General features: G+C 44.3%; 1 protein-coding gene across 2 annotated transcripts in view; it reads right to left on the bottom strand.

Moving 5' to 3' along the window:
- The window catches only part of RTTN (rotatin), a 273,895-nt gene that overhangs the window by 44,438 nt on the left and 216,715 nt on the right, over positions 1-12,742 (bottom strand). For both annotated transcript variants that reach the window (XM_077270109.1, XM_077270108.1), the window contains exons 37-39: positions 12,422-12,491; positions 10,108-10,306; positions 9,607-9,697 (exon numbers count right to left, since the gene is read on the bottom strand). In XM_077270109.1, the coding sequence (XP_077126224.1) occupies positions 9,607-9,697; positions 10,108-10,306; positions 12,422-12,491 (360 nt within the window). The remainder of the gene's footprint in view (positions 1-9,606; positions 9,698-10,107; positions 10,307-12,421; positions 12,492-12,742) is intronic.

The raw sequence follows: 12,742 nt of genomic DNA, 5'->3' as shown, positions 1-12,742 counted from the left end.
TCAAATGCCTCTCAGGACTGGTGAGCCTCCCAAAGGGAATCAGCCAAGCCACGGTAGGCTAGTTTAGAGAGAATTATATATATATACTAGCTGTACTACCCGGCTTCGCCCGGGTTAATGACTGCTGTTAGCAAAATAGAATGTGTTAACAAAAATTTATTCTGCACACAAAAACCACAAAACAAATAGATAGAAATGTAATTATTAAAAGGCAAAAACTAAGCAAATAGAAGCATTTCACAACATATATTAGCTTTGTTATACTGAGAATGTCTTTGTTGCCTATATTAACCAATCAGAGCTCAGGTTAATTAACTGTAGCAAAATAGAAGCTGAGCTGTGATTGGTTGCTATTGGCAGCCTGATAAATCCCCAGCCAACAGGAAGCCCTCCCCCCTGGCAGTATATATTAGCTCACACATACACATAATAGACAGGTCATGTGACTGACAGCTGCCGTATTTCCTATATGGTACATTTGTTGCTCTTGTAGTTTGCTTATTAATCAGATTTTTATTTTTGAAGGACAATACCAGACTTGTGTGTGTTTTAGGGCGAGTTTTATGTGTCAAGTTGTGTGTGTTGAGTTGCGTGTGGCGACATGCATGTAGCGACTTTTGTGAGATGAGTTTTGTGTGGCGACATGCGTGTAGCAACATTTTGTGTGTTGAGTTGCATGTGACAGGTTAGTGTAGCAAGTTGTGTGCAGCAAGATTTGTGCATGGCGAGTTTTGCGCGTGGCGAGTTTTATGTGTGGTGCATTTTGAGTATGTGCAAGTTTTGTGTGAGGCAACTTTTGCATGTGGTGCAACTTTTGTACATGTGGCAATTTTTCTGTGTCTGCAAGTTTTGCATGAGGTGAGTTTTCCATGAGGTGAGTTTTGCACGTGTGGCGAGTTTTGCGTGAGCCTAGTTTTGCATATGGCGAGTTTTGAATGTAGCGAGTTTTGAGTGGTGACTTTTGTGTTTCGACTTTTATGTGGCGAGGTTGGTGTGTGTGTGTGGTGAAATGTGTGCTGAGGGTGGTATATGTGTTCAAGCACGTGGTAGTGTGTGGCGCATTTTGTGTTTGTGTTCATATCCCCGTGTGTGGTGAGTATCCCATGTCGGGGCCCCACCTTAGCAACTGTACGGTATATACTCTTTGTCGCCATCGCTCTCATTCTTTAAGTCCTCATTGTTCACATCTGGCAGCTGTCAATTTTCCTCCAACACTTTTCCCTTCACTTTTTCCCCATTATGTAGATAGGAGCAAAATTGTTTGGTGAATTGGAACGCGCGGGGTTAAAATTTCACCTCACAACATAGCCTATGACGCTCTCGGGGTCCAGACGTGTGACTGTGCAAAATTTTGTGGCTGTAGCTGCGACGGTACAGATGCCAATCCCGGACATACACACATACATACATACACACATTCAGCTTTATATATTAGATATACCTGTATGTAATCTCCTGTATATAGTATATACCTGTGTGTCATCTCACCTATATATAGTATATATCTGTGTGTCATCTCCTGTATATAGTATATACCTGTATGTCATCTCCTCCTATACATAGCATATACCTGTGTCATCTCCTCCTGTATATACTATATACCTGTAGGTAATCTGCTCCTGTATATAGTATATACCTGTGTGTCATCTCCTCCTGTATATAGTATATACCTGTATGTCATCTCCTCCTGTATGTAGTATGTACCTGTATGTCATCTCCTCCTCTATATAGTATATACCTGTGTGTCATCTCTCCTGTATATAGTATATATCTGTGTGTCATCTCCTCCTGTATATAGTATATACCTGTGTGTCATCTCCCCTGTAAATAGTATATACCTGTGTGTCATCTCCTGTATATAGTATATAGCTGTATGCCATCTCCTCCTGTATTAGCCCTCGTTCACACGTTATTTGGTCAGTATTTTTACCTCAGTATTTGTAAGCTAAAATGGCAGCCTGATAAATCCCCAGCCAACAGTAAGCCCACCCCCTGGCAGTATATATTAGCTCACACATACACATAATAGACTGGTCATGTGACTGACAGCTGCCGGATTCCTATATGGTACATTTGTTGCTCTTGTAGTTTGTCTGCTTATTAATCAGATTTTTATTTTTGAAGGATACCAGACTTGTGTGTGTTTTAGGGCGAGTTTCGTGTGTCAAGTTGTGTGTGTTGAGTTGCGTGTGGCGACATGCATGTAGGGACTTTTGTGAGATGAGTTTTGTGTGGCGACATGCGTGTAGCAACTTTTTGTGTGTCGAGTTGCATGTGACAGGTTAGTGTAGCAAGTTGTGTGCAGCAAGTTTTGCGCATGGCGAGTTTTGCGCGTGGCGAGTTTTATGTGTGGTGCCTTTTGAGTATGTGCAAGTTTTGTGTGAGGCAACTTTTGCATGTGTTGCAACTTTTGTGCATGTGGCAATTTTTCTGCGTGTGGCAATTTTTCTGCGTGTGCAAGTTTTGCGTGTGGCGAGTTTTGCACGTGTGGCGAGTTTTGCATGTGGAGAGTTTTGCGCGTGGCGAGTTTTGAGCGGCGACTTTTGTGTTTCTACTTTTATGTGGCGAGGTTGGTGTATGTGTGGTGAAATGTGCACTGAGGGTGGTATATGTGTTCGAGCACGTGGTAGTGTGTGGCGCATTTTGTGTGTGTGTTCATATCCCCGTGGTGGTGTGATTATCCCATGTTGGGGCCCCACCTTAGCAACTGTACAGTATATACTCTTTGGTGCCATCGCTGTCATTCTTTAAGTCCCCCTTGTTCACATCTGGCAGCTGTTAATTTGCCTCCAACACTTTTCCTTTCATTTTTTCCCCATTATGTAGATAGGGGCAAAATTGTTTGGTGAATTGGAAAGCGCGGGGTTAAAATTTCACCTCACAATATAGCTTTGACGCTCTCAGGGTCCAGACGTGTGACTGTGCAAAATTTTGTGCCTGTAGCTGCGACGCCTCCAACACTTTTCCTTTCACTTTTTCCCCATTATGTAGATAGGGGCAAAATTGTTTGGTGAATTGGAAAGCGCGGGGTTAAAATTTCACCTCACAACATAGCCTATGACGCTCTCGGGGTCCAGACGTGTGACTGTGCAAAATTTTGTGGCTGTAGCTGCTACGGTTCAGATGCCAATCCCGGACATACATACATACATACATACATACACACACACACACATTCAGCTTTATATATTAGATATATATATATATATATATATATATATATATATATATATATATATATATATATATATATATATATATATATATATATATATATATATTATAATATCTATATATATAATTGTCTAAGGGTTTTTCCGTCTGTCTGTCTGTCTTTCTGTCTGTCTGTCTGTCTGTCTGTCTGTCCTGGAAATCCCGCGTCTCTGATTGGTCGAGGCCGCCAGGCCTCGACCAATCAGCGACGGGCACAGTATCGACGTAGATGTCATAATGGTTGCCATGGCGACGATGATGTCATAAAGGTTGCCTCGACCAATCAGCGACGGGCACAGTCTGCCGCGAATCACATACTACGGGGACATGCATATTCTAGAATACCCGATGCTTTAGAATCGGGCCACAGTCTAGTAATATATAATTGCCTAGAATACTACTTCCTGCAATTTGTGCCAACTTCCGTGGCTTTGTCCGGAGCTAATGTCCGGAGCTAATGTCCGGAGATAAGTGACGTCACCAGTGTCCTACACCCAGGCAGAGCACAGGGGCCCCAGGCAGCATATGGGGCCACAGGCAGAGCAGTGGCCCCAGGCAGAGCACAGGGGCCCCAGGCAGCATATGGGGCCCCAGGCAGAGCAGTGGTCCCAGGCAGAGCACAGGGGCCCCAGGCAGCCTATGGGGCCCCAGGCAGAGCACAGTGGCCCAAGGCAGAGCACAGGGGCCCCAGGCAGCATATGGGGCCCCAGGCAGAGCACAGGGGCCCCAGGCAGCATATGGGGCCCCAGGCAGAGCACAGTGGCCCCAGGCAGAGCATGGGGCCCCAGGCAGAGCACAGGGGCCCCAGGCAGAGCACAGGGGCCCCAGGCAGCATATGGGGCCCCAGGCAGAGCACATGGGCCCCAGGCAGCATATGGGGCCCCAGGCAGAGCACAGGGGCCCCAGGCAGCATATGGGGCCCCAGGCAGAGCACAGTGGCCCCAGGCAGAACATGGGGCCCCAGGCAGAGCACAGGGGCCCCAGGCAGCATATGGGGCCCCAGGCAGAGCACAGGGGCCCCAGGCAGCATATGGGGCCCCAGGCAGAGCACAGTGGCCCCAGGCAGCATATGGGGCCCCAGGCAGAGCACAGTGGTCCCAGGCAGAGCACAGGGGCCCCAGGCAGCTTATGGGGCCCCAGGCAGAGCACAGTGGCCCCAGGCAGAACATGGGGCCCCAGGCAGAGCACAGTGGCCCCAGGCAGAGCACAGGGGCCCCAGGCAGAACATGGGGCCCCAGGCAGAGCACAGGGGCCCCAGGCAGAGCACAGGGGCCCCAGGCAGCATATGGGGCCCCAGGCAGAGCACAGGGGCCCCAGGCAGCATATGGGCCCCAGGCAGCATATGGGGCCCCAGGCAGAGCACAGTGGCCCCAGGCAGAGCACAGGGGCCCCAGGCAGCATATGGGGCCCCAGGCAGAGCTCACAGTGGTCCCAGGCAGAGCACAGGGGCCCCAGGCAGCCTATGGGGCCCCAGGCAGAGCACAGTGGCCCCAGGCAGAACATGGGGCCCCAGGCAGAGCACAGGGGCCCCAGGCAGCATATGGGGCCCCAGGCAGAGCACAGTGGTCCCAGGTAGCCTATGGGGCCCCAGGCAGAGCACAGGGGCCCCAGGCAGAGCACAGGGGCCCCAGGCAGAGCACAGGGGTCCCAGGCAGCATATGGGGCCCCAGGCAGAGCACAGGGGCCCCAGGCAGCATATGGGGCCCCAGGCAGAGCACAGTGGCCCCAGGCAGAGCACAGGGGCCCCAGGCAGAACATGGGGCCCCAGGCAGAACATGGGGCCCCAGGCAGAGCACAGGGGCCCCAGGCAGAGCACAGGGGCCCCAGGCAGCATATGGGGCCCCAGGCAGAGCACAGGGGCCCCAGGCAGCATATGGGGCCCCAGGCAGAGCACAGCGATATTTTGGACCACTGTGCGGTGTTTCAGACCCCCTGTGTGATGTCTGGGGCCCTGTTCTTAAGTATATTAAAGATTAAAGTAACGTATATTAAAGTATATTATAGATCAAATTTGACACGTTTATGAGCACCATTGAGTGATATACTCAAGAATGACATAATTTTTCAACATTTTATGGTTTCAAACTGTAAACACTCAGAGTTTTTTTTACTTCAACCAGAAAACCTTAACGGTTCATAAAAAACTTGACTGTTCAGGATATGATAAAAGTCATAGTATTCTGAATCTTTAACTTATAAAGATACCTTTACATGGGGTGATTATTGGTTCCAGAGAGGCTTTCGGCCGATAATCGTACACATGGCTGGTGACAGGACAATACAATATAAACGTTCAAAGGTAAACACTGATAACATTAAAATCTAATATATAATTGCCTAGAATACTACTTCCGGGAATTTGTGCCAACTTCCGTGGCTTTGTCCGGAGATAATGTCCGGAGATAAGTGACGTCACCAGCGTCCTACACCCGCTCAGGGTGGACAAAGATATATGCCTTCGTGGTGCGCGGCACTTTTCTGATTGGTTGCCGCCTGCCGCGAGCGACCAATCAGAAATGTGCCGTACTGTCAAGAATTGTCAAGAGCTGGTGAGTGCAGCCATTTTTTGTTCTTTCTTACTATTATTTATTAATTGTATTATTCTTACATTTGAATAAATAAAGTATATATGGATTCTAGACTCCCGATTCTTTAGAATCGGGCTGCCATCTAGTATATATATATATATATATACATACACACATATATATATATATATATACACACACCTAAGCGATTTCCCAGTTTCTGAAAGATACCTGGATCAATTTTTAACTTTTTAATGTTTTCTACTTTTAGATAATAAAAACTATTTCTAAAAGTAAAAGCTTTTTTGCATCATATTCGGGGAGCCAGAACACTTCATTTTCTATGTACACAGCTGTGTAGGTCTTGCTTCTTCAGCAACTGAACTGTTTTTATTGGTACCAGTTTGGCATACACTACCGTTCAAAAGTTTAGGGTCACCCAGATAATTTTGTGTTTTCCACGAAAACTCATACTTTTATTAATCAAATGAGTTGTAAATCTAGTCCAGACATTGACAAGGTTCGAAAAAAAAGATTTTTATTTGAAATAATAATTTTCTCCTTCAAACTTTGCTTTCGGCAAAAAATGATCCCTTTGCAGTAATTACAGCATTGCAGACCTTTGGCATTTTAGCAGTTAATTTGCTGAGGTAATCAGGAGAAATTTCACCCCATGCATCCAGAAGCCCCTCCCACAAGTTGGTTTGGCTTGATGGGCACTTTTTGCGTACCATACGGTCAAGCTGCTCCCACAACAGCTCAATGGGGTGAGATCTGGTGACTGTGCTGGCCACTCCATTAAAGATAGAATACCAGCAGCCTGCTTCTTCCCTAAATAGTTCTTGCATAATTTGGAGGTGTGCTTTGGGTCATTGTCCTGTTGTAGGATGAAATTGTCTCCAATCAAGCGCTGTCCGCAGGGTATGGCATGGTGTTGCAAAATGGAATGATAGCCTTCCTTATTCAATATCCCTTTTACCTTGTACAAATCTCCCACTTTACCAGCACCAAAGCAACCCAAGACCATCACATTACCTCCACCATGCTTGACAGATAGAGTCAGACACTCTTCCAGCATCTTTTCAGTTGTTCTGCATCTCACAAATGTTCTTCTGTTTGATTCAAACACCTCAAACTTGGATTTGTTTGTCCATAACACTTTTTTCCAATCTTCCTCTGTCCAGTGTGTGTTCTTTTGCCCATATTAATCTTTTCCTTTTATTAGCCAGTCTCAGATATGGCTTTTCTTTGCCACTCTGCCCTGAAGGCCAGCATCCCGGAGTAGCCTCTTCACTGTAGACGTTGATACTGGCGTTTTGCGTGCACTATTTAATCAAGCTGCCAGTTGAGGACCTGTGAGGCATCGATTTCTCAAACTACAGACTCTAATGTACTTGTCTTGCTGTTCAGTTGTGCAGCGGGGTCTCCCACTTCTCTTTCTACTCTGGTTAGAGCCTGTGCTCACCTCTGAAGGGAGTAGTACACACTGTTGTAGGAAATCTTCAGTTTCTAGGCAATTTCTCGCATGGAATAGCCTTCATTTCTAAGAACAAGAATAGACTGTCGAGTTTCACACAAAAGTTATTTTTTTCTGGCCATTTTGAGAGTTTAATGGAACCAACAATTGTAATGCTCCAGATTCTCAACTAGCTCAAAGGAAGGTCAGGTTTATGGGTTCTCTAATCAGTCAAACTGTTTTCAGCTGTGATAACATACTTGCACAAGGGTTTCCAAAGGTATTCTAACCATCCATTAGCCTTCTTACACAGTTACCAAACACAAAGTGCTATAAGAACACTGGAGTAATGGTTGTTGGAAATGGGCCTCTATACATATATCAAGATATTGCATTACAAACCAGACGTTTGTAGCTAGAATAGTCATTTACCACATTAATAATGGATAGAGTATTTCTAAATCATATAATGTTATTTTCATTGGAAAAAACTGTGCTTTTCATTCAAAAAATAAGGAAATTTCTAAGTGACACTAAACTTTTGAACGGTAGTGTACATAAGAATTTTTTTTACTATATTTCACTTTATGTGACAGGGGATGAACCAAAATGTAAATTGTAGCACAGTTATTTAGCTTTTAACATGCATGATAAATAATAATACAATATATTGTTTCCTGTTACTGGTCATTACAGACACGTTCATACAACGTATGTTTTTGTAGTTTTTTTTTTTTTTATTAGAAATAATTGGATTTTTTAAAAACATTTAAAAACTATTACGGTATTTTTTTGTTAAATACAATATTAGTACCACAAGGGGACTTGATTATGTGATCTTTTGATGGCATAGACAATACAATACTTAAGGGCTCCAGGTCTGCCATAGATCAAAGTCTACACCGACAGGCTGAGATAATGCCCTGCACTACATGAGCAGTACATTACCTATCCTGTAAGAGTCGCAGCCTGTCCAGCTTTGAGTCTCCCATTGTCACCACAGTGGTAAATCTCTGTTCCCCCTTTCAAGCAACATAAAGAATGTGTCTCTATGCACCTAAGTCATACAGATAAATACCTAGATAAAGGCCTCTGTTGGCCGAAACGTCGGTACTGTTTGACTGGTCATGTCAATGAAAATAAGAATTGTGATCAAGACTTCGACTTTTTTGCCTCAGGTTTATCATTATATATAGAGCAAGAGGTCATGTTACGTCATTGCAAAGAGCCGATGGTGAGACCTTCCTATGTCAAGCAGAGGAGTTAATGGTTAAACACCGCTGCAGAGTGGCCGATCCCACTCACTCCCCGCTGCTCTACCGGTGGTGATGGGGGAGTGAGCACTGTAAGCGATACAGGGACCTGGGATCACAATCCATGGGTGAAGATGCAGGGCTTATGGAAACTTTATTCATTTCGCTCAGTACTGAAAGCAATTAATCTTTTTCAAACCTTTTCTTTTGAATTTATAGGAACCGGCATGTTCTATTAGGATGTAAAATGGCACTACAGTGATGGAAACTGGTTAAAGGGAATCGGTCACCAGGTTTTGCTATATAATCTAGAAGGACCATAATGTGGGACAAGAGACCCTGATTCCAGCGATGTGTCTGGGTCTGTGTTTTGTGGTTTCAATGCAGTGTTTTTGCAGAAGAAGATTATCACTACAGGACAACTGGCCTCGTGCTCGGTAGTCCAACCAATCCCCACAGCAGCTCTCTGTCACCATACATTATACACAGAAAGGTGCGGACGGGATTATACACAGCTCAACAGCGGAGTTCTGCTACATCTACAGAAGAGAAAACTGTGACTATTGTAACTGCTGAAGAACCCAGTACACTAAGCAATACATGGTGGGAATCAGGGTCTCTGTGAGTAGGGTTTTTTCTATGTAATCTGACAGAACAATGAGTTAAAGACGGATTCCCTTTAAAACTTGTCTTTTTACACTACCCAGCAGGGTGATGAGTTTTGCGATAGATGCCCCAATACCTGGAGAATGTACCCAACCTTTGCATACATGGGCACTGATAAAAGCTATGTATTAGCATATGTAAGCAGCTCATGTGATCAGATACATGCATGTTTACCGTTGATCAATTTTTCAGACCCTAAATGCGGTGTAAAAAAATAAAATTAAAATAAGAGCATTCAGCCACTATGATTGAGCAGCAGATAGGAATAAGTAGTGAGCAGTAGAGAGTCTTGCTTCCTTCGTTAGTAGACCATCATAAATACGAATGTGTGAAACGTAATTCTCTGCCGGAGACCAGTGCAATACACATAATGCCACTAACTCTGGATTAAGATGGTCAGCTACCTTGTATAATAGAGAGCTGACGGGTTCAGCGAGCTCCTCTGTGCAGCGCCAACAGCATTAACCCAGGTGCGGGAGGGAAGACTGACCTGTGACTTTACATTCCTTGCACGACCTTCAGGGGTGAAGGAAGTCTTGAGCTCAGAGAAACATCTTTCTAGCACAGCTGGCTTTACGAGACTGTAAATGAGAGGACACAAAGGACAATCAGGAGCGTCTTCTACATGGCCAGATCACATTACACAGCAGATGCAGCGAGGACACACTGAAATATTCAATGAATGGCTGCCTGGGCTCGTCCTCTAATAAAAGCAGAATGATACGTGCTCATTACACTAGAACAACATTATTGGTAGAAAAAGTAAAACTTCCTAAAATTATATAAAATGTTCATCTGGATATAAAGGATGGATCAATGTCTGAAGCTTCTACAATACTGGATCTAGCAGATGGAGCTCCCTCCGAGGCAGCACCTACTGAAGGTCTGATCACATCATGAACCAGGATATTAGGACTTTAATAGTTTTAGAATTAAAAACAAACACATTTTAATATATGTCATAAAAAGGAAACTGGCTGCTTCCTAGTACCTAATCAGATCAGTGACCAAATGTATATCAGACAAGGCAATCCCTACGTCTTCAGGATTCATTATGAGCAGGTTCTCCAGTAAGCCGCATACAGCTGACAAGAGAGATGGCGTAACTAATGACCGCTGGCCAGGCATGCACACGGAGGCGCCCATCTCCTCTGAGCTCAGAGATGCCGTTCTGACCTTATTGTTCTGACCTGCAGCGAAAAGACAAAGAATAAGTCTTAATCTATTAAAACGTGAAAAAGTATTTCCTATTAATGACATTGTAAAGAGAAATAGACAGCCTAATCTCAAAGGAAGAGGTCGGCAGTGTCTGCTACAATTTATGACATCCCATTCTAAAAGGCACAGGCATTGTTATGGGTCAGCTCCAACTCTGCAGCTAAAGCAGTTTACAGCCTTCTAGGGAGGCTTTCTACAAGATTTTGGAGTGTTTGTGGACATATTTGCCCATTTATCTGGACGCTGTGAGGTCGCACCCTGATTTTGGATAAGACGACCTGGCTTGCAATCTCCATTCGGGTTATTCTAAAAAGTGTTGAAAACTCACCCCATCATGTCTTTATGGACCTCGCTTTGTGCACTGGAACATAGCCATGCTGGAAAAGAAAAAGGCCTTCCCCAAACATTTCTCACAAACTTGGACGCTACAATTGTCCAAAATGTCTTGGTATGCTGAAGAATTACAATTTCCCTTCTCTGGAATTAAGGTGCCCAAGTCAACCTCATAACATTATCCATTTGGCATTCACCAAAAACAGATTCATCCATCAGACTGACAAAAGTGCATTCCCACTGCTCCGGAGTCCAGTGATGTCCTGTTTTACATCACCAAGCACAATGCCAAGCATCAGATGGAGTAATGTAAGGCTTGCATGCAGCGGCTTGGTAATGGCAACTTAGACGAGCAAATAATTCAATATTCGTTTTTTGATTACAATCGCCGTATTTGCAATATCCGTCAAACATAGCCAAACGCCATTGGAGTCAAGTGGAGTAGAGATGAGCAAATATGTTCAGAAACGATAGTCAAACATAAATTCGGCACGAATATGGCACATTAGGCTACGGCGATCGTTTTCCGAACATATTCGCTCATCTATAATGGCAACCCATGTCATGAAGCACCCGTGCAGATGTCAGAGGATGTTTGGAGCTCTGTAGTTATGGGTCGACAGGGACCGGACTATCATTAAGCACGTCAGCAGTCCTCGACTCCGCTTTATAACTTCTCATGGTCTGCCCCCTTGTGGCTGAGCTGCTGTGGATCCTAAACACTTCCACTTTCTAATACAATCACTCAGTTCATTGTGGAATATTTATGAGGCAAGAAATCTCACAAAATTAGAAATATTCCTCCTTTCACAGGTTAATAAAGGCAGAGCACACGACTAGGCAATAGGACTAAATGAACAACCTGAATTCATTGCCCAAGATGTGTCCCATTATGTCTGTCCATTTAGTGGATTTTATTTTCCTTCTTCAATTGATCAAATAATGGACTATATATATACACACACAGCACAGACCAAAAGTTTGGACACCTTCTCATTTAAAGATTTTTCTGTATTTTCATGACTATGAAAATTGTACATTCACACTGAAGGCGTCAAAACTATGAATTAACACATGTGGAATTATATACTTAACAAAAAAGCGTGAAACAACTGAAATTATGTCCTATATTCTAGGTTCTTCAAAGTAGCCACCTTTTGCTTTGATGACTGCTTTGCACACTCTTGGCATTCTCTTGATGAGCTTCAAGAGGTAGCCACCGGGAATGGTCTTCTAACAATCTTGAAGGAGTTCCCAGAGATGCTTAGCACTTGTTGGCCCTTTTGCCTTCACTCTGCGGTCCAGCTCACCCCAAACCATCTCGATTGGGTTCAGGTCTGGTGACTGTGGAGGCCAGGTCAGACATGGTGGTTGGAACCAAAGATCTCAAATTTGGACTCATCAGACCAAAGCACAGATATAATTCCACATGTGTTAATTCATAGTTTTGATGCCTTCAGTGTGAATGTACAACTTTCATAGTCATGAAAACACAGAAAAATCTTTAAATGAGAAGGTGTGTCCAAACGTTTGTTCTGTACTATATATATATACTGTATATATTGTATGTAATTTTATCCAGCAGAAGGCAGCCAGAGAAATAAGCAGCCCTCTACCACCCCTAATAAAAAGGGGGGTTATATGACCAGTATGGCAGAAAATGACAGAATTAAATACATTTGCCTGGCTATAACCCTACAACAAGGAACTGATTTGCTGCGGAGCGTATTAGGTCAGGGTTATTGTACGCATACCTTGATCACAGGTAGATGCCGCACAGATTGGAGCCATGCGTTCGGAGCTGCTAACAGATGATGTGAGAATCTGCAAACATAAAACAAGAGCTGAATGCAAAATGAAGTAACTAAGCTGAGAGTCGAGCCCCTGGGTGCTACAATCCTAAAAGCAGAATGCCATGTCATTAAAAGCACGCGGTCTCAGCGGGCGGGTGCATAAAACATGTGTGCCTTTAGAAAGTCTCGCAAAAGGTAAGGCAAAGATGAATGCCAATTTACTGATCAAGTTCTGCTTGCCCTTAAAATCTTCAGCTTCGGCCTTCAAAACTCAAAACTACT

This window comes from Ranitomeya variabilis, chromosome 6 (genome assembly GCF_051348905.1).
Source record: "Ranitomeya variabilis isolate aRanVar5 chromosome 6, aRanVar5.hap1, whole genome shotgun sequence".
NCBI classification, from domain to species: domain Eukaryota; kingdom Metazoa; phylum Chordata; class Amphibia; order Anura; family Dendrobatidae; genus Ranitomeya; species Ranitomeya variabilis.
This window is presented reverse-complemented; position numbering and strand designations above follow the sequence as displayed.